Source organism: Vitis riparia, chromosome 19, assembly GCF_004353265.1.
Source record: "Vitis riparia cultivar Riparia Gloire de Montpellier isolate 1030 chromosome 19, EGFV_Vit.rip_1.0, whole genome shotgun sequence".
Taxonomy (NCBI): domain Eukaryota; kingdom Viridiplantae; phylum Streptophyta; class Magnoliopsida; order Vitales; family Vitaceae; genus Vitis; species Vitis riparia.
In genome coordinates, this window is record NC_048449.1 from 918,195 (window position 1) to 939,513 (window position 21,319).

General features: G+C 32.2%; 2 protein-coding genes across 2 annotated transcripts in view; both read right to left on the reverse strand.

Annotated features, from left to right (window-relative positions):
• LOC117909209 (probable disease resistance protein At4g27220) overlaps window positions 1–10,613 on the reverse strand; it is a 31,811-nt gene extending 21,198 nt beyond the window's left edge. Inside the window, exons 1-2 of the mRNA XM_034823150.1 lie at window positions 10,511–10,613; window positions 10,295–10,357 (exon numbers count right to left, since the gene is read on the reverse strand). The gene's annotated coding sequence lies outside the window, so the exon portion shown is untranslated. The remainder of the gene's footprint in view (window positions 1–10,294; window positions 10,358–10,510) is intronic.
• A 5,687-nt stretch (window positions 10,614–16,300) lies between these two features.
• Window positions 16,301–19,577, reverse strand: LOC117909028 (probable disease resistance protein At5g47250). Its single transcript, XM_034822930.1, has 2 exons — window positions 19,512–19,577; window positions 16,301–16,933 (listed from the first exon to the last, which is right to left on the reverse strand). Exons 1-2 carry the CDS (start codon window positions 19,575–19,577, stop codon window positions 16,301–16,303), a joined length of 699 nt encoding a protein of 232 aa, XP_034678821.1.
• Between the last annotated feature and the right edge of the window lie 1,742 nt (window positions 19,578–21,319).

A 21,319-nucleotide genomic window follows, 5' to 3' on the forward strand; every position in this document is an offset into this window, starting at 1 on the left:
AGAGTTCCGGTCATTTGGTTCATTTCCTCGCATTAGAGAATTAACATATAGTCATTTCTCTAACTGGTGTTGTACAAATGTATCCTTTAAATGGATTTCAGCTCTAATTCCCTCTCACTGATGCAACTTGCAATGGCTCGTGCCTCTCACCTAGCATTTTCCATGCAAGGTGATCTTTAACTTTGGACTTCCCTTCTCAAGCTCACAAGAGATAACCAATGGATGTCTCCTTGGAGTCCAAAAGCTTACCAAGTGTTGGCAATTCTAGAACTCGCCAAAGGTAAACTAGTGCATCTCCATGGACGGAGATCACTTGCCTTACCAAGTATTGGCTCAAGTGAATTGAAGGTGTTTTAAGTTAACTAAAAACATAGAAATCATTAAAGGATCACACTTTCTCTTCATTAATGGTTGAAACCACAAAGCTACTAATTCTTGCACTTGGAACCTTTCCCGGCAACCTTAGCTCCAAGGAACTAAAAGTCTAACCACTCATTCTCTGAGGAAACTTCCTCAGAGCTTGTTTGGCTAGTAAGAAAAATTAACAAGAAAACACAAATATGAAGGAAAACCAGAGCAAGTGCTCTGTAATATATATTTTTTTCCTCTCACCGATTACATATGTGATATATGATATCTTTGTAAAGAAGATTACAAAACTATATATATGAGGTTATTCACCCTTTGTTCTTACTTAAAGACTAAGGAATCCTATGATAGGTGGGTTACAAAGAGAGTTTGGGGATTTAGACATCAAATATCTAAAGCAAAATATCCCAAAATGTCGGTCGCAAATATCGGGAAGCTTCAGGAGAACACTGCAGCTGTGCATGATGGCTGTGAAATGGATCCGGCGAATCGCGAGTGTCTGACGAGCCAAGCTGTCCGGAGAATCTGAATAGTCGGCTGTGGATGCTCTCCGGGTAAGTGCTATCAGAGGATCCGAACATGTCTGACCGGGGAAGTTGAAACGTCCTCCTCTCCCATCCGGCGTCAGGTACCGGATGTGAAATATCCGGATAAGGGTGAAATGATGGCAGACAGAATTCCGGATGTGAGACATCCGGAGAAGGTGGAACTTAGGCCGGACAGAATTCCTACCCTCCCCTCCCTCCCGGGTGGAATGAGCTATGTCGCGCGTCGCAAGGGGGACCGTCTACGTGTGCAAGGTGTAGGGACCCCTCCTCCTGATGACACGGAGCGCGCATCGCTATCCGGAGCAATTCTATCCGGATCCCCAAGAAGACATGTGGAGCGCTCCCCTATCCGGACTCCCTCAGGGAGAAACACACGACACTCGTGATCATCACACCCCTTGACGATAGCATATCCTATCCGGATATGTTGTCCGGATCATTGACTAAAGTGAGCAAGCCTTGCTATGTCATTCCGACAGCCTGCCACAACTCACGTTCCGCCGCCCTCCAATGGTGTGTCCGGACGCCCTGTCCGGACATCTTTTGCCAAGGATTCCAAAGAACTCTCCTCAATCTCGGATTGCTTTGGTGATCAGAAAGTTATCAAAACACCAAAACTTAACACAATTTGATTAGAATTGATTGCAAGGGTCCTTAACATGCCAATTGAGTTAAAAAGTAATAACTACTACTCAAAAGTGTTTAAAAGAGTTAATTACAAGCTTATGAAATAGCACTTTTTGAGTAGTAATCACAGGTGCTACTAATGCTTTTCTTGAGATTTATTTGCAGGTATTGTAGTATCTAGGTTGTGGTTTTGAGTGAGTGAGGGGTCTTGTATGAGAGTTAGGTGGGGCTTACTTACTTGTACTCATTCGTGTTGTAAAGGGTTTTGTCTCAAAATTGCCAAAGGGGGAGATTGTGAGTGTTTAGCTAGGTTGACAATTCCGGACAAAATTCTTAAGTGTCCCTTAACTCGGCTTTCCTATTCCTATTCGGACTACTTGACTTTGAAGACTAAGACTTTGCTAAGAGGCCGAGGTATGTAGTCGAGTGTGGAGTGATTGGGTGTGAATCAACCCGGTTTTTAATCTTTAAATGTGTTAGAAAGTTGGGAAAAATGGTTTTTGGTGCAAGGTTTTCATTCCTCTGTTTCTGGATCGATCCAAGTGTAGGGGTGGATCTATCCAACTAATGTTTTTTTGATCAAATCTCAGCCATTAGATTAAGGGTTTCTTTTTACACTTTAAAAACCAATCTTCTCTCATTTTCTGGTAAGAGAGACTGCAGAAAACGTGGGGAGAGCAGCCACACTCCAAGTGTTCTTCATTTTCTCATTTTTGCTTTCCTAATTTGGGGTTTTTGATTGCAAAGAAAATCCACTTCGCTTAATGTTTTCAAAACTAGTTTTCAATGGATTTTCTTAAGCAATAAATGGGTTGATTCATTCCTTCATTCACATCTAAATCTCTCACTCTATTTGAGTTGTGCAAAAACCCATTTTCTTCTTGTGTGGATTCAATAAGAGGCCGAGATTGAGCTTGGTGCGGACTCCAAGTGTGCTCCACAATGAGAAACTGAAAATGAAGGTACTAGTCAAGTATTCTGGAAATGATTGGTTAGCTTGAGCTAGGTAAAACCTTGTATTCAGTTTTTATTCTTCATAGTGGAGTTTTCAATCGGTGATAGGCCCGTGGTTTTTGATCTCTTCGGAGGTTTTCCACGTTAAAAATCCGGTGTTCATTGTCCATTTCTCTCACTCTATATTTTGATTTATTTTTGAGGAGTGTTGAAGCATTTGCATGTGTTTTGCATTTATAAATTGTTGGGAGAGTGTTGATGCATACATTATTGCTTGTGGATGTTTTGTTTTGTTGAAAAGTTATTGGAAGAAAAAAAAAATTCTTGACATTAAGATAGTCTAAGGTTAGGTAATCTTTGTTGGGAGAATTTTTAAATTGTTCTACAACACCTATTCACACCCCTTTAGGTGTAGTTCATTATTGAGATTCACATTTTCACACCATATAGAGCACAAAACATACCACATGCATCACTAAGCAGGGATTAAAATTGTTCGAAGGAAAGCTGGATTTTTGAAATTCATTTGAGAATCGGAATCTTAGAGATTATTTGAAAATTGGATTCTTAGGAATTAAATGTAAGAATGAGAACTTTTAGAAATTAAATTTGAAAGAAAATTGGGATTTTGAAGAATTATTTGAAAGTTCAGGATTTTTAAGAAAAATTAAGTTATGAAAATTGGGATTATGGGAGTTAAATTTCGAAAGGAATCAGAATCGTAAGTTATTTGGGGCGTAGAAATTATGAAAGTTGATGTGTAAAAATTGGAAATCTTAGAAATCATTCGAAGGCAGAATTTATAGAAATAATGAATAAGATGATAATAATAATGATAATAATAAGTAGCGGGGTAAATGCAGGAATTGGAGCATGGGAAACTAGAAATTAAGTTCGGAGATAGGACAATTGGCATTTCAAGTAGCTAAATTTAGGAATCGGAATTTTGAACAATTAGACTCTAATGATTGAAATTTTTAAGAGAAATAAATGGGTAAATATGGAATAATGTTATTAATTAATCAAAACGATATTTGGACGGATGAATAGTGAATAGTGGGGTTTGTGAGATTAAAAATTAAATTGGAGAATTGGATATTGACGAAAGTGATATTTGAACGGATGAAAGTGAATGGTGAGATTTTGAAAATTAAGTTTGGAAGTCGGATCTTTGAATAATTGGACTCTAACTATTGGAATTTTTAGAAGAAAGAAAATAAGCAAACGTGGAATTCATAACAATGATAACAAAGATGATATTTGAATGAATAAAAGTGAATGGTAGAATTTTTGAGTCTCAAGGTTAAATTTGGAAATCCGGTTTTGAAGAATTGAATTTTAATGATTGAAATAAATAAACATGGAATAATGATACTAATTAACAAAAATAATGTTTAAACGAATAAAAAGGAGAATAGTGGAATTTTTCTAATTGAGAATTTGAATTAGGGCGTTGGATTTTTAAAGGATATGACTTTGAATAAATAGGTAGGTATGAATTATAATACTAATTAACGAGGATAATATTTAGGCGAATAAGGATGGATAGTAGAATTTTTGGGATCGAAGTTTTAATTAAGGCATGGGGTTTTCGGAAGATTGGACTTTGAATAGACATAGAATAATGATTCTAATTGATGAGGATACAATTTAGACGAACTGTAGAATTTTTAGGATTGAAAATTTGAGTTAGGACAAGAGATTTTTGCAGAACTAGGTTTTAAATAAATAGACGAATATGAGATAATAATCCTAATTGATGAAAATAAGATTTAAACGAATTACTGAGAAACTAAATTAAGACAGGGAATTTTTGAAGGATTAGGTTTTAAATAACTAAATAAACGTGGGATAATAATTCAAAAAAAATGTAATGAAAAGTCAAGATGGAAAAAAAAAAAAAAAAAACCACTCCCTAGGTCCCCACCCCTAAAGGGGGTCTACATCATTATATAAATTAAAGAAACAAATCCACTAGGGGTCTAATTGAGTGTTTCAACTTCAATGATTTTGAACTAACCCTACTTGAGGGTCTTAAGGTGTCTAGTTCAATTCTAGATATGTAAGAATAGATTATCAATATTTCTATACAATTCCTTTCACCTGTAAACTTATATCACTAGTGGAAAATTAATTGGTAACTAAAAGTAATCTCAAAATTTAATTCCTTATGAAAAATGATATTGAATATGATTAAAACATAAGAAAAAAAATGGAGAATTATCCCTTAGGATTTCCTATGAGACATGAAAGATATATAATTAGGCCAAAGATCTAAAAGTTCAAATATAACTAAGGTAGATGTAAATATTCATATATAATTGATATAGAGGATATTTAATTTAATATATCTAAAAATAAAATTTACATACGAAAGAAACCTAAATTCCTCAAATTCATTTAAAACATCGATTACACAAAGAAATACAATTATGGATTAGTATTTAATAATTAGTTAAATTTAGAAGAAAAATAAAATAAAAGGAACAACAAAGAAATGAAAATGTTATATATGAATAGAATAAAAGATGGAAATAAACTTTACCTTGATTATATGTTCTTCTCAAAGGAACCAAATTACCTAGAAGCATAAGAGAAAGACAACCAGAATGAGAGAGGCTTGGTAAAAGAGGCAGCCAAAGATGAATTGAGAGCAGATAATGATAATGATTGAAAGAAAGAAGTAAAAGACATGGGTCAATTTTTGTTTTTTATTTGGTTTTTTGGAAGAGTGAGTTTTTACCCATTAATTTTAAAAAATATATATATAGAAAAAAGAATTTTAATTTCTATAAATTAATTTTATTTTTATTCATTTAAAAATATTTTAAAATATATATACTTTTTCATAAATCAGATAATTATTTCTTGAAATAGCTCTTTTACTTGATAATATTAAGTAGAATTATAAAAAAATTAATTAATTATTTTGATTTGATAAAAATATATTAAAATAAATATATTATAAATAAATATATTATAAATATTTTATTATATAATATGAGATACAAATCATTTTAAAAATTTTTGTAAGTGATAAATAAAATCTTTCTAATTATCTAATTAATAATGATTTTATATCTTGTATTATATAAATCCATTTATTTTCTCATCCTTTTTTTTAATAAAATTGAATAAAAGTTTTATTAGTAGGCGTCAATAATAAATAAAAAATTATAAAAATTAAAAATACAATTAAAACTAAAATACTTAAAAATTAAATATAATTCAAACCAAAAAACTTAAAAATTTTAAAAATTAAATATTGACTTCTATTATATTTCTAACTCTTTCTCGATATTTATATTTTCTACGAGTGTGATTTAGTGAAGTGAAAGCTAATATTTCATTTTTAAATTTTAAATTTTAAATTTTTTTAGTTTTAATTTTTATAATTTCTTATTTTATTGATCTCAAATTAGTTCTCATGCTAAAAAAATTGTCAATTGATGTTACGAACCTAATAAGTAAAAGTCATTTTAGGAAATAATTATCCAAATTATGAAAAAAAAAAAATGTATGTATTTTAAAATATTTTTAAATAGATAAAAATAAAATGGATTTATAAAATTTTGAGTTTTTTTTATATTTTTTTAAATTAACGAGTCAAAACCCACTTTTTTTTAAAAAAAATCTTGTGTTCTTGGTTGGGCTTTAATAAGTGAAGGATTAAAAATTAAAATAGATTTTATTCTTAGTTAATAAATGAAATAAATTATAAAATTAATTTTTAATTAATAAAATGAAATACAGTGGGCCCCATATCACATGTTGTGAACTTCACTTCTGACCCCCTCACGTGCCCCTGATCGTGACCCGCATGAGATGGGTCTGGCCCATTGATGAAAAAAGGGTTCTTGGGGCCAGGAGGTAACACAAGGCTCTCAAGGCCCAAGCCCATTCCTGGCCTCTATAAACTCGGCCTTTGTTTTTGGGTCTACATAGGCTTAGCCCAACAGGCCTGGAACAATTTGGTAATTTGGCTAGGTAGCATCTCTTTAGCTCGGACCTTAGAAATTTTGAGAGCCCAAACCCAATCCTGGCCTCTAGAATCTTGGGCTTTATTTTTGGGTCTGTGTGGGCTTAGCCCAAATCCTAAATTTTATGTTCACACATTCCCAAGGCTGCAACCGAGATGTGTTGGATGGGTAAGATGTCAATGAAAGCTCAATCCCGCCCTACCTTAGGACCTAGGTTGGACATTTTATCAATAAAAGTAAATTTTTTATTTTTTGTAATAATTATATAAAATAAAGATAACATACGGTCATATGGTGAACAAAAATGTCAAAGGCTTATACCTATTCAAAGGCTTGTAATTTATAACAAATCTTGGAACACCTCTTTCAATTTCTGATGGTTTTTGAATATAAAAAGTAGCATAACTCCAAGGAGAGTGGCTCTTTCTAATCAAGTTTTTGTCTAAAAGATCGTTTATTTCTTTTTGACAATACTCAAACAATTGAGCATTCATTTGAATTGGTCTTGCATGAGTAGAAATTTGAGATTTATCAAATCCTTCAACATTGGGCAAATATACTTTATGTTTTTTCCTATCCCAAACAACATTGGGAACAAAATAGTTTAACTCTATTTCAATTTGCTTTTTAATTTTTTTTATTATAGTTTGAATATCTTTTTGTCCAAATACAATTAGTTTCTCCACCTTTTCCCAAGCATTTGGCAAGGGAATTCAAAGTCAAATGATGGTAAAATTTCACTCGTTCTGCTACTCAACAAATTCCTTATATCCGTCAATGAATTTCTTCAAAAAAATGCTCCGTTAAGAATTCCACCCAATAAGATAATGATATAATTGAAGAAAGAAATAAAAGATGTGGGGTTAGACCGTCCCTTCATTTCTTCCTCTATGACTTTCTTCTCTTTTTCCTCTTTTTATTTATTTATTTATTATTATTATTATTATTTTAATATGGTGTGAACTGTGAACTTCACTGCTGGGCCCATTGATGAAAAAATGGTTCTTAGGGGGCAGTTGGTCACGCCTAATCTTGGCCTCTAAAACCTTGGGCTTTGTTTTTGGGTGTATGTAGAAGTAGCCCAACAGGCCTGGAACGATTTAGTAATTGGGCTTGGTAGCATATCTTTGCTTCAGATCTTAGAATTTTTGAGAGGGAACGGAAAATAAATGGATAAGAAAAATTAAAAGACAAAAAAAAGGTTTAAAAACAAGTCTAAACCAAATAAATTATGCATCCACATGCTTTTAAGGCTGCAACTCGAATGAGTTAGCCGGGTTAGAAGTCAATCAAAGCTCAATCCCACCTCACTTTAGGTTGGACATTTTTATTAATAAAAATATTTTTTTATTTCATATATTAAATATATGAAAATAAAAATAACTTTCATATGATTAACAAAAATACTTTATACTAAGTATCTATGTGAATACAATTCTTATTTTCTATTTTTAAAATTAAATAATAATAATAATTTTCATATAAAATACAAGAATTTTTAAAAACTTACATTAAAAAAGTAATGATTTTTAAAAACTATTTAAAAAATTGAAGTATAAAAAAATTTTGTTACATGAAATTTTAAAATTTTTAAAAGTGATTTTTATAAATATGATTTAAATCTATATATTTTTTTACAAGAGGTTTCATTTTTATACAAAAATTATAATTGTTATTTTTTAAAAAAACAAAAAAAAATTCAAACCAACATTAAGTTATTCAACATTTTTAATTACATTTAATAAAAGAAATGTGTGCATAATTTGACATTTTTTATTTATTTATTTTTATGATTGGGCCAAAATTATATGTTATTTTATTGTTTTATTTCTCTATACACATGTATAATGTTTTTATATTTAAATAGGAAAATTACGTACTTTATGCATAGAAATGACTTTAATCCAATTGAATTAATTTTTTTATTGCGAATTTGAAGAATTAGAAGCATTAGAATAGAGGAAGGATTCAACAATTACAATTATGGAAAAAGATTTTATTGATTTATATTTTATTTTTTTGTTGTTCCATAAAAGTCGGATTTACTAACATTTTATTACCTTTAAGCCAAAATGAAGTTTCAATTCTAATGTTATTCCTAGTCTGATTTATATTATATTACATTGTTTAATACCTCATCATATGTTTCTAGAATATTTTTTGGTCTTGGTTTTTTTTATAAAAAAAAAAATTACAACAATGAGGTGAGGGGTATTAAGGTAATAAAAATTAAGGGTCATATTAAAAAGAATGAAATTCTTTTTGCAAATAAAAAGAAGTGTTTTGATTTAGAATTTCACATCGAATTTTATAAATATCATTTGTTAATTAGTTGTTGTTTGACGTGATAATTTATTGATTTACATGACATTTTACTTATGAAAAATATAATATTTTCTTGTCATTTGATAAAAGATCATAAATATAATTCTAAGGGACCTGTCTCTTTATATGAAATTATTTTTTGTTTAATTGTTTTGGATTGAAATAATGCAAATTTGATCACAAATTTTAAAATACTATCATCTTGCTCACATATCTCAGTTTCTCTTATTTCTTTTGGTATAGATAATAATGCACCCTAAATAAGAGAAGAGTCAATTATTAGATACAATTAGTTTTGTCGATGACATGAAAGACTCCAAGTCATGAGCTCAAAGCTCTAAATTCTATGCACGACTTAGGTATGTTGATATCATGAAAGACTCTAGGTCAGAAGTTCAGAGATCTAGATGTTATGCACAACTTAAGGTTGTGGATGACATGAATGACTCTGGATCACAAGTTTAGGGCTCTAGATACTATGAACAACCGAGTGTTGTGGTTGACATGACCAACTCTTAGTTGTGAGCTCAGTGCTTTAAATGCTATGAACAACTCAGGATTTTGAATAACAAGAGCTACTCTGAGTGGTGAGCTCAAGGCTCTGGATGCTATAAACAACTCAAAATTGTGGATGATATGAATGACTTGGGATCCTATGAGCTTATGCCTCTAGATGCTATGAACCACTCAAGGTTGTGAATTCTATGAAAGATTTTGCATCATGAGCTCAAGTCTCTAAATGCTATGAATGGGTCAGGGCTAAAAGACTTTGGGTTGTGAGTTCAAGACTCTAGCTTTTCTACCAAAAATCCTAAGCATTTTCTTCAAAAAAAAAAAAAAAAAAAAAAAAAAAAAAAAAAACCTCACATAAATGATTGATTTTAACTATTTTTCTTATGTATGGTTTAAACTTTTGAATTATTTTTTGATAAGTTGATTGCATAAATAATATATATAAAATAAAAGTTATTAATTAAGAATATTTTTATAACTATTCTAATTGGTGAAGGGAAAAAATTTTAAAATGAAAAATGATATTTATAGTCTATTCCAAATGGGTAGAGATGTGAGAACGAGTTGAGGAAACTTAATAGAGTAAAAAACTTTGTATTAAATGGGAAATACCAATAGAATGAAGATTGTCCTTGCATAAATACAAAGAATAAGAAATATAAGATATTTCAAGTCTCAATATAGAATAATTCTTTCTCATCCGTATAAATAAAAATAATTTGACCAAACCATATTAAAAGTCTGTGTATTTTTATAGGTGTAATTTATTTATTTTAGTATATGTACATTATTGTACTAAACTCATGATGCCGAAGTTTCCAATATCCCAACATAATTCTTAATAGCATTCAATGATTCTAAAGGTTAAACCCACTTATAATCATAAAATATAATTTAAACAACTTGGAATGAGAAAATTAAGTAAAATAATAATAATAATAATAATAAAATTGAAATATAAATAAAAATAAATCTGACCTTGTTCTGATGGAAGGAAACAAGATTAGGGCAAAGGGTTGAAGGAGATGAATTATTTGTATGCTGCAATATTAAACAATAAGTTATGTACATGTAAATAAAGGTGAAAATCACATAATCGCCTTTGGAATGAGGTGTCTAGCTTCAAAATACATGGGTACATGCTTCAAATTGGAGAATGAAAGCTTTCTTAGATGAATTCAAAGTAAAACTTACCTTGTTCTTAGATGAATATCAGAGGGAAAGAAACTTGATACGAAAGAGATGAACTAGTTATCAATGACTACAATATTGAAGGATATGTTGTATGTAAGAGGAGACCTTCCAAGTCAAAAGTCATCGTGGGGGATAATTCAATTGCATTATTGATGAAGTGGTTGTAATGTAAAGACTAGACTTTTTCAACAGATGGGACTTGCTTTATTAGTAAAAAATATCATTACAAAATAAAGAAGTATTAACTTTTTTGAAAAGGTGGGGGATAACATAAGAAATAATGGTGAAGTGGGGAAAAGGTGGTAGACAAGACAAGAAATAAAGGTGAAGTGAGAAATCATCCTATTGCTTTTGGAACAAAAAAAATACATATTCTTAATGTATATTCATTTGATTTTAAGACCCATAGAAAATAAAATGCTTATATTTCTAGAATATAAAGTATCTATACATTTCTAGAATATTTCTCATTTAAATACGAAATTAAATGTTTTGTGCATTGCATTTTCCATAGACATCATAATTTTCAAGATTAAATAACCTAATTTAAATAAATTTTTATTAATAATTTCTAAGAGTATAAATATTAGAATAAAAGAAGATTATAGACAAAATATATATATATATATATATATATATATATATATATATATATATATATATATATATATATATATATATATATATTTATATTATTTATTATTTCAATATTCTCCAAAAATGAAATCAAAATTTCTATATGATTAGAAAAGAATCCTTAAATATAAAAAAATAAAATAAAAATTTGAGTCCTAAAAATAAATGCACATAAGAAAGAAACCTAAATTTAAGCAAATGGGGGAGGCTTGGTAGAAGAGGCAGCTAAAGATGAATTGAGAATTGTTTGGTAGTGGGAAAATAAGAAATTCCACCCAAGAAGATAATGATATGATTGAAGAAAGAAATAAAAGATGTGGGGTTAGGCTGTCCCTTCATTTCTTCCTCTATGACTTTCTTCTCCTCTTCCTCTTCTTTTCCCTTTCCTTTTTTATTTTTTTTATTTTTATTTTTATTATTATTATATATTTTTTAATACGGTGTGAACTGTGAACTTCACAGCTTTCTTGGGGGGCAGTTGGTCACGCCTAATCTTGGCCTCTAAAACCTTGGGCTTTGTTTTTGGGTCTATGTAGAAGTAGCCCAACAGGCCTGGAACGATTTAGTAATTGGATTGGGTATAATATCTTTGGTTCGGATCATAGAATTTTTGATAGAGAGGGAACGGAAAATAAATGGATAAGAAAAACTAAAAGGAAAAAAAACATTTAAAAATAAGTTTAAACTAAATAAATTATGAGGCCACATGCTTTTAAGGCTGCAACTCGAATGAGTTGGCCGGGTTAGAAGTCAATCAAAGCTCAATCCCACCTCACTTTAGGTTGGACGTTTTTATTAATAATTTTTTTTATTTCATGTATTAAATATATGAAAATAAAATTAACTCTCATATGATTAACAAAAATACTTTATACTAAGTATCTATGTGAATACAATTCTTATTTTCTATTTTAATTATTAAAAATAATAATAATTTTCAGATAAAATACAAGAAATTTTAAAAACCTACATTAAAAAAAGTTATGATTTTTAAAAACTATTTAAAAAAATTGAAGTATCAAAAAAATTTGTTACATGAAATTTTAAAATTTTTAAAAGTGATTTTTATAAATATGAGTTAAATCTATATATTTTTTTAGAAGAGGTTTCATTTTTATACAAAAATTATAATTATTTTTATTTTAAAAACAAAAAAAAGAAGAATATTTAAACCAACATTAAGTTATTCAACATTTTTAATTACATTTAATAAAATAAATGTGTGCATAATTTGACATTATTTATTTATTTATTTTTATGATTGGACCAAAATTATATGCTATTTTATTGTTTTATTTCTCTATACACATGTATAATGTTTTTATATTTAAATAGGAAAATCATATACTTTATGCAAAGAAATGACTTTAATCCAAGTGAATTAATTTTTTTATTGAGAATTTGAAGAACAATTAGAATAGAGGAAGGATTCAACAATTATAATTATGGAAAAAGATTTTGTGATTTATATTTTATTTTTTATTGTTCCATAAAAGTCAGATTTACTAACATTTTATTACCTTTAAGCCAAAATGAAGTTTGAATCCTAATGTTATTCCTAGCCTGATTTATATTATATTACATTGTTTATTACCTCATCATATGTTTCTAGAATATTTTTTGGTCTTGGTTTTTTTATAAAAAAAAAATTACAACAATGAGGTGAGGGGTATTAAGGTAATAAAAATTAAGGGTCATATTAAAAAGAATGAAATTCTTTTTACAAATAAAAAGAAGAGTTTTGATTTAGAATTTCACATCGAATTTTATGAATGTCAAGTGTTAATTAGTTGTTGTTTGACATGATAATTTATTGATTTATATGACATTTTACTTATGAAAAATATAATATTTTCTTGTTATTCGCTAAAAGGTCATAAATTTAATTTTAAGGGACCTATCTCTTTATATGAAATTAATTTTTTTTAATAGTTTTGGGTTGAAATAATGCAAATTTGATCACAAATTTTAAAATACTATCATCTTACTATACATATCTTAGTTTATCTTCTTTCTTTTGGTATAGATAATAACACACCCTAAATAAGAGAAGAGTCGATTATTAGATACAATTAGCTTTGTTAAAAAATTAAAGAAAATGAAGTTAAAATGTGTCATTTAGACAAAATTTCTTGAGATTACTATGAATGTGGTTTGATTTTTTCCATTCACACAACTTTTTTTAAATGCCATATACCACAACTGATATTTCTTTTAACTTAGTTAAAAGTGATTTTCTTAAAGTTGCAATGCAACCGATCCTAACTAAAATAAAAGTTGGTATATAGTTAAATAACTACTAGATTGTTAGAATGATATAAAAGAAAATTGAAATATGTCATTTATGCAAGGTTTCTATAGTCGCATAAATGTAGTTTGATTTTTCTAATTCTAAAAAAAGGTTTCATTTAGGTCATGACTTAAATATTAAGACAATCATAAACTCATATATCATATAACACCATAAAAATATTGATATTACAAGCATAATATAACGAGTCATCTTAAAATAATATCTCAAAGGAAATACAAAATTATAATTAGCTATCAATTAAAAAAAAAAAGTCGAGACTTTTAGTATCTTGCAAATTGTTCATAAAATGATCAATATGCAAGTACAAATGCATTTCACTTCCATGTTGCCAAATTAAGAATCTTCTGAATTGATTTCACATTATCATAGCTATCACCTATATCACACAAAAACAGACATCCAAAAGATAAAAATTATGTTAAAACAAATATATTGGAACCCATTATACATTCTCAACAAAATAATAAAATAAATAAAATAAAGATGATAAAATCTATCAACATAATGGTTCAAGAAATTTAATATATAAAAAAATATATTGATGTAATCATACATGTATTGAATGTTTGGATCAATGTCATCATAGAGATAGATGAGATTTTTTCCATCATGTTGTTTAATACCTGTGTCATACAAAACAAAAATTAATAAAATAAAAATAAATCATATCAATATAAGTATCTTAAAACAATGTCAATGCTTAATATAATTTTCAAAGTCGAGCCACTTACACTTCTTCAAAAATATCTTCTAATTTGGTCATGAATTGATCTTCCTTCTGCATTAAACCAAAAACAAAAAAAGAAGTTTTAGATAATGTTAACTTAATTGAACCAATATCTTCATGAAGCCACCATTGATTTTAAATTCCATCAATTAATACTTCTATAAATGTATTTCATATTTAAAATTTATTTTTTAAAGAATTATTAAACACATCTATATAAATTTTTTTTACTTAAATCTGCTTAAAAATTTAATTTTGTAAATGGAATAAATTTAAAGGAGTACTAATTGACAATATTCAAGAACAATGGTGATTAAATGTATTTTCACCAAACCTTAGGGGTCTTAGCGAAATTAATCCAATATATAAAATGATACTCACCTTATGAAATGTCAATTCCATCTTAAATGTAGTAAGGGGTTGAAATATAGATTTAGCATGAGGATGTGTGTTCCATTCCAACCCATCCCACCACACTTTTTCTCCTTGGATTTCTTCGAGAGGCGGTGTTGAAGCTCGTCTTTCTCCTTCACCATCGTTTATATGCACCAAAATAGGAAGTCTTCTCAGCTTTGTGCAATTCAATATTGTAAGTCGTTGTAGAGAATCACGAGTCATTGTTCCCTTCCATATGCTCTTCAATTTTGGTAGACCCTCCAACACCAAACTCTGTAAGTTAGGGAAACAGAGGATGAGATTATTCATTTCATTAATGTCATTTTCTTCTTCTTCTTCTTCTCTTTCTTCTTCTTCTGACACCAAACTCTATAATTCGAGGAAACAACGGAATAGATTATGCCTTTGATTAATGTCTTATTCTTCTTCTTCTTCTTCTTCTTCTTCTACCTCTGGTGGTACTATTATATCCTCTATTTGTCTGCAATTGCTGACATAGATGGTTTGAAGGTTTTTGAGGTGGTACTTCACTAATTCAGGAGTGAACAAGTACTTGAGAATACGACAGTTACTCACGTACAAGTGCTTGAGACTAGAACAATGTACAATATCTGTTGGTCTCAATTTGAAGAGAACCCTTAAGCTTGGCAATTCATCAAGACCCAATGTGTTTAATGAGGCAATGCAGTCCTGTACCCACCACAAGTATTCTATCTCGCTGCATTTTGATATCAAACATGCTTTTAAATCTCTGGTGTCCTTGAGAGATGGAAAAACATTCAATAGGCTAGTTTGGAGGCGACATCTATATATATGCAAAAACTAGACTTTGGTAGGGAGCACAAGATGGTAGTCATCATTGTCTTTCCCTCCTTTCTTCAGCTTACATTTCCACACTCCTACTTCTTTACAAAAACTATGTAGATTTCGTTCCAACCCTAGAAGCTTAGAATATTCTCATCTCGTTCCATTTAATCGGACACTATAGTGAGTAAGTTCCTGGTAGTGTTGTGTCCTCATGTAGCTATTGAAATTGTGTAGACTGGAGAAATTGACATCAAGGATCTCCAACTTTCTCAACCCACTCAGCTCCTCCACTCCTACATCCTCAAGTTTATGATCTTCAAGTCTTAGACACTACAGTTGAAGAAGATTGGAAAGAGAATTGCCAACTGACTTGTATGAGGTCCAAGTAAATTGTTTAAGGAAGACCAATTTCTCTATCCCATTAGGTATTGTTTCCATTACATTCCAACTAAGATCCAACTCTCTCAATTCTTTAAGCTTTTCCAATGAACCTACCTGCTTTAATTCTGGACAGCTAGAAAGAATTGGAGCTCGAAGATTCACCTTGTCATAGACAGAATCTGGTAGGAATGCAATATTTGTGTATAACAAGTCCAGAACTCTAAGTCCTTGCATGTTCACAAAGAAGGAATTTGGAAGACCTTCATCTAGATCACCCCCAGAAGAAAATAGATAAAACTCTGCGTCGTTTTGAAGAAACAGGGTGGAAAGTTTATGCCAATTTCGTACAAACATCGAAGTTGAAAGTCGGAGGCTATGCATTAATGAAACTCTTTCTACATTATTTGAGGACCATATCTCGCTTGGCAGATCTTTGAGATTTCTTCCAGTTTTCACCATGAATTGAGAATTCGTTATGTTGATAGCCATGTCCCTGATCACATCATGCATCTTTACACATTTTCCATTTTCACATTTTTCCAACAAACACATTTTCAAGTTTGTTTAGTATTGCATGTCTTTTATCACGTTCTGCCTGCCTACTTCCCATTTCTTCTACCAACCCCTTAGGAATCCAGTATTTGATCAAAGATACCCTTCTAATCTCATAATCTTCAGGAAATAATGCACAATACAATAAACATTCTTGAAGTTTTTCATCATTCAAGAGATTGTAGCTGAATTCCAATATTTTAAATACATCATTTTCCATGTCAATTGTGTGCCCTTTAACATGTTCCCTCAATTCATTCAATGCATTCCTCCATTCAACAATGTCATACACAACACTCATACTTCTCGCTGTTGTGACAATGGCAAGAGGTAAACTCGCACATTCCTTGACAATATCTTTGACTATTTCTTCTTCTTTTTGGCTAAGTGCATTGTACCGTTCAAGTGTTTTGTTGAAAAGCTCCCATGCTTCTTCCTCATAAAGCGGTTCCACTTTGATGATTTCTTTGCACCCTATTTTTAGGCACACATCCTTTGATCTGGTGGTTATTATGAGTTTTCCTCCATCAACTTCAATTGGAATTCCAACCTCCCGTGGAGCATAAACTTCCCATACATCATCAAATATAAGAACAAATTTCTTTTTTTTCTACAATGCTTCAAATAAAAAAGCAGCTCTTATCTTTTCATCTTCCTCTCCTGATAAATCTAAATTTATTTTTCCAGCAATAGCATTCTGCAACCTAAGAATGTTGGATTTTTTTTATACAGTCACCTAATAGACATGGCCGAAAGTATCCTTATTTTCCAAGAGTCGATTGTGAATATGAGTAACGACAGTTGTTTTGCCAATCCCTCCCATTCCCCAAACTCCAATTCTTTGGATTTCACATTTCTCTAAGCATATTCAAATCTTCTCCAAATTTCTTTTGGTTGTAGTTTCACCTATTAACTGTGCTGTTAACAATGCATTTCCTTCATCTTGATGTACATCAATCAAAATCCCATTAGGAAAATTACCTAACTCAAACATCTCATCTACCTTTTTCATATTTGCTTCAAACTAGCTTAGGAAACTTAATATTGAAATACATTTTCTCTCTCCAACTTCTTTCTCTATCTGTTGTGCACTATGTTTTACAAGTTGCACTTCCATCAACCAATTTTCGATTTCTTTCTTTGCCTTCTTTCAACGATTGTACTATGCATTTTCTAACTCAGTATTGATATCTTGTTCTCGACACTCGAGTCTTTTCCTTTTTTCTCTTAGAGTTGTGTGATTCTCATTAAGAATTCTGTGATAGTTGGAGTAATTAGAAATGGATGACCATATATCTTTCAATAGCTCCTCATACTCCATTGCAAAATGAAACCTGATTATATGAAATTAATGTACCATAAATATTTAAATTAATAACATATATCATTAAAAAAAAAAACCTCAACAAAAAAAGTAACAATTTTTTAGCCTATCAGATTTTGATCACCTTATAAAATTGTCATTAAGTTATAATAGTCTTTATGTTTTTTCTTTCTTTTACTTTATTGAACTACCTCAAATTCATGTTTAATATATAATCCTTTTGAAGAAAAAAAAATTGCTATATAGTATATGAGAAAACAAAGACTATGCTTAGTTAAGAAAAACACCCAAAAGAGGGGGAGGGGAGAGGGGGGGTGAATTGGGTTTTTAAAATCTTTTCAATCACAATAAATTCAAACACAATATAAGCAAAATAAAGAGATAGAGTTTAGATAATTCAAACTCGGGTTTATAGTGGTTCGGCACTTCCTTGCCTACGTCCACTCTCCTCAACCTCCTAACCGAGTAAGGGTTCCACTAACTTGAAGCTTCAACCAAGCTTCCAATCTTCTTATACTTGGATTCTGGCTCCAATGGGCTCTTACACAATCTCTTCACGATTCAAACCTCTTGAAGGCTTTGACACTCAAATTTTTACAAGAAATGATCCCTCAACCTAGCTTAAGGATAGCTAAAATACAAGACAAAGCTAGGATGACACACAAGAGTGCACTAAAGGATATGCAAGTGGTGATTTAATGCACTATGAAAGAAATAAGATCTTTTTTATCAAGAACAGATAGGTAGGCTGTTGAATGCAAGTGTTCTCTTGTAAATAAATGAAGTGGAGCTCTCAATTTATAGGTTTCTAAGCTCGGGAGTCAAAAACAACAAAAGGTAACCTCGCTCGATCGAGCTAGGGGTCGACCGGTTTACTAGCCGTTGGAGCATTTAATGCATGATAGGTTACCATTGCCTCGACCGGTCCTCGATCGGACCTCAACTTGTAAGAGAATTACCTCGACCGGGAATAGAAAGCTATTGGGAGAGAGAGAAACTTTTTGTGCATCCTCGACTAGTTCTCGATCGGACGAGCACAACCGGTCGATCGGTTCCTCAACCGGTTGAGCCGGTTGGCCATAGTCTCGACCAGTTGAACATTTTTGGCCCCGAAAACCTATTTTTTAAATTCCTTTCTTTTCTAACACTTAGGCAAGGTCTTTAGGTGAAATATTAAGCCAATTATAAAACATTTTGCCTAAGGTACATTAGTAAAAAACTCGGGTTTTAATGAAATCGAAGTTTTAAAGAATAAACCGGGTTTTCTAAGTTGCATGAAACGTGTGAAAATCCTAAGTGCACTCATGCATTCATCTTACATTAGTTTCCTATGATCACAAGTCTTCCAAGCATCTCGATCTTGTATCAATTTGGTCATTTGATGAATTTTTGAGTTTATACCTGAGATTCTTAATCATTAAACCAATTAGTCACTTAACCATGGTTTGTTATCATCAAAACCCGATTAGGAGAACCCTTGGGCTAACAATCTCCCCCTTTTTTATGATGACAAACCTTGGTTATCTAGGAGAGAAAAAAAAAAATCTCCCATTCAAACCAATCATGGATCAATCAAACAATTTTTAATAGGAAACAATGTAAAACACGAAAATTTGAATAAGAAGCAATGGATCATGAATATATCATATCATATATATATGGAAACCTCACATGTACAAACAAGATAGATATGACAATGATGACAATGACATGCATGAGGGTCTCCTAGAACCCTATATATTTCTCCCTCTTTGGCAACATAAAAAAGAAACGGAGGGGGAACTTTAGATAATCTCAAGGCTAAGGGGGGTAGAAAAGGAAACATAGAGCAGAGGTAAGCCATCATCTCCTCATGCTGACTCACCTGACGACTCTCAATGCGATCAATGCTCTGCTGGAGATGCTCGAATGTAGCCTGCTGCTGATCCATACGCTCCTTTATGCACTCAAATTTCTGCTAGAAGTGATCAAATCTAGAAGTGACTCCAGTCTGATACTGATCCATGTGCTCCTCCATAGAGTAGAAACGAGAGTCATAGACTAAAGCAAGCTCCTCCATATGAGTCCCAAGGGAGCTGATCTGAGCTGAGACATCCATCCAAGGCGCATGATCAAGAGCGTGAGGTGTCTGATATGGTAGCTCGGTAAATGATGGCTGAGATGATGGTCCTGCTGTGTAAGATGGCTCAGTCATCATAGGCTCTGAGAAAGTGGCCTCAACATGAATGCCCTTTGACTGAGGTGGAGACGGAATGTCAAGCTCGGGTCCTCTCTACTCAAAATCCCTCTGAAGGTCTAACCCATCCTCCATCTCTCTTATCTCGGTCTCCTCCTCTGCTCCGGGATGCATCTGTCCCTGACCCAAAGCCTGTCGCTCAGCTCTCCTAATCCAGGAGTCATCAGGTGCCTTCTCGAATTTCATTCGCCCCAAGGACTGCTCATCATATGTGTCATAGCTAGTGGGAGCCTCGAAGTCCGTCTTTCTACTCAAGTCAACCCCGGCATCCTTGAATACAAGGGTAAGAAAGCAACCGTAGGGGAGTACTCGTGTCGTGCTCTCAACGCAGGATATCATATGCATCATCATCAAATATCTCACGTGAATCCGTCTCCCGATGATGATCGAGTCCACAATAAATGCCTCAAGGTAAGAGACCTCGTCTCGATGTCCTCCTCATGGCAATAAGATGGAGCAAATCATGTGATGAATGACTCGGTTGGGCACGGTCAGGCTGTGTGCCGATGGTTTGTCCATCCCCTAGGCATCTGCGAGTCCACACAACCTCTTTAGGCTCGAATCCCGGCACAGTGGGTCACGCCTTGGCCTCATACACTCGAAGTCCAACTGAAAGGATGTTGAGAATGCGATAGATACTCTCTAGGCTCAATCGGATCTCAACTCCTCTAACTGTGGACAATACCGGTCCTCCAAGACCATATGTCGCTTGTGAATAAAAAGCCCGCACTAGAGTCGGGAAGATCGGCTCGAAAATCGTCATGACTGGCAGCCATCCCATCCGACTGAAGAGTCCCTCAAACTCGAAGTGCTGAAGTTGGGAGAAATTGACACTTCTCCCTGGGACGACTTTCCTCTGGGCGAATTTTTGTTTGTATCGTTGATAATCTTCGACGGAACTAAAGAGGGTCGTGTCATACCTCGCCTTTCGGCGAGCCTCCGTTTGCTCAGGCTGAGATGGCTCAGCAGGGCGCTTGCCCTGAGCCTTGGAAGTGCCCGTCTCTCGCCTATGAGCCATCCAACGAACTGAAGGGAGAATGAGAAGTCCAAAAGGAGAATGAAATCAAACAAGAAGGAGAAAACACCAACTCGAAGCCCTAAGTGCACGGAGATGAAGCTGAACCAACCTTGAGGTGCGCGGTGCAGAGAGAAGACGCTCCCCAATCTGAAAACCCTAGGTTTCATATTGAAACCCTAGCTCAAATGAGTCCCAAAATCCACTCCAAAGCCTTCAATCAGTCCAAAATCCAACCCAAAATGGCCTTTGGAAGTAGGTATGTGAAGGGTTTTCAAGGGGTGAAGGAGAACAGTGAGAGAAATAACGCGCAGGGGGGCTCTTTAAATTCCTAGCCCCAATGAACCGCTTGGTCAGCGGTCAATGGTCAACGATCACGGTCAACGATCTAATTTTTGCTTTTTCTTGTCTCATGATCCTC

Bases quoted from the DNA above. Each gene is read 5' to 3' on its own strand.
- LOC117909028 (XM_034822930.1), bottom strand. From the start codon at position 19,577: ATGGATCAGCAGCAGGCTACATTCGAGCATCTCCAGCAGAGCATTGAT. The intron at 16,934-19,511 runs GTGAGTCAGCAT...GAAGCATTGTAG, and splicing joins ATCGCATTGAGAGTCGTCAG to AAAAAAAAGAAATTTGTTCT.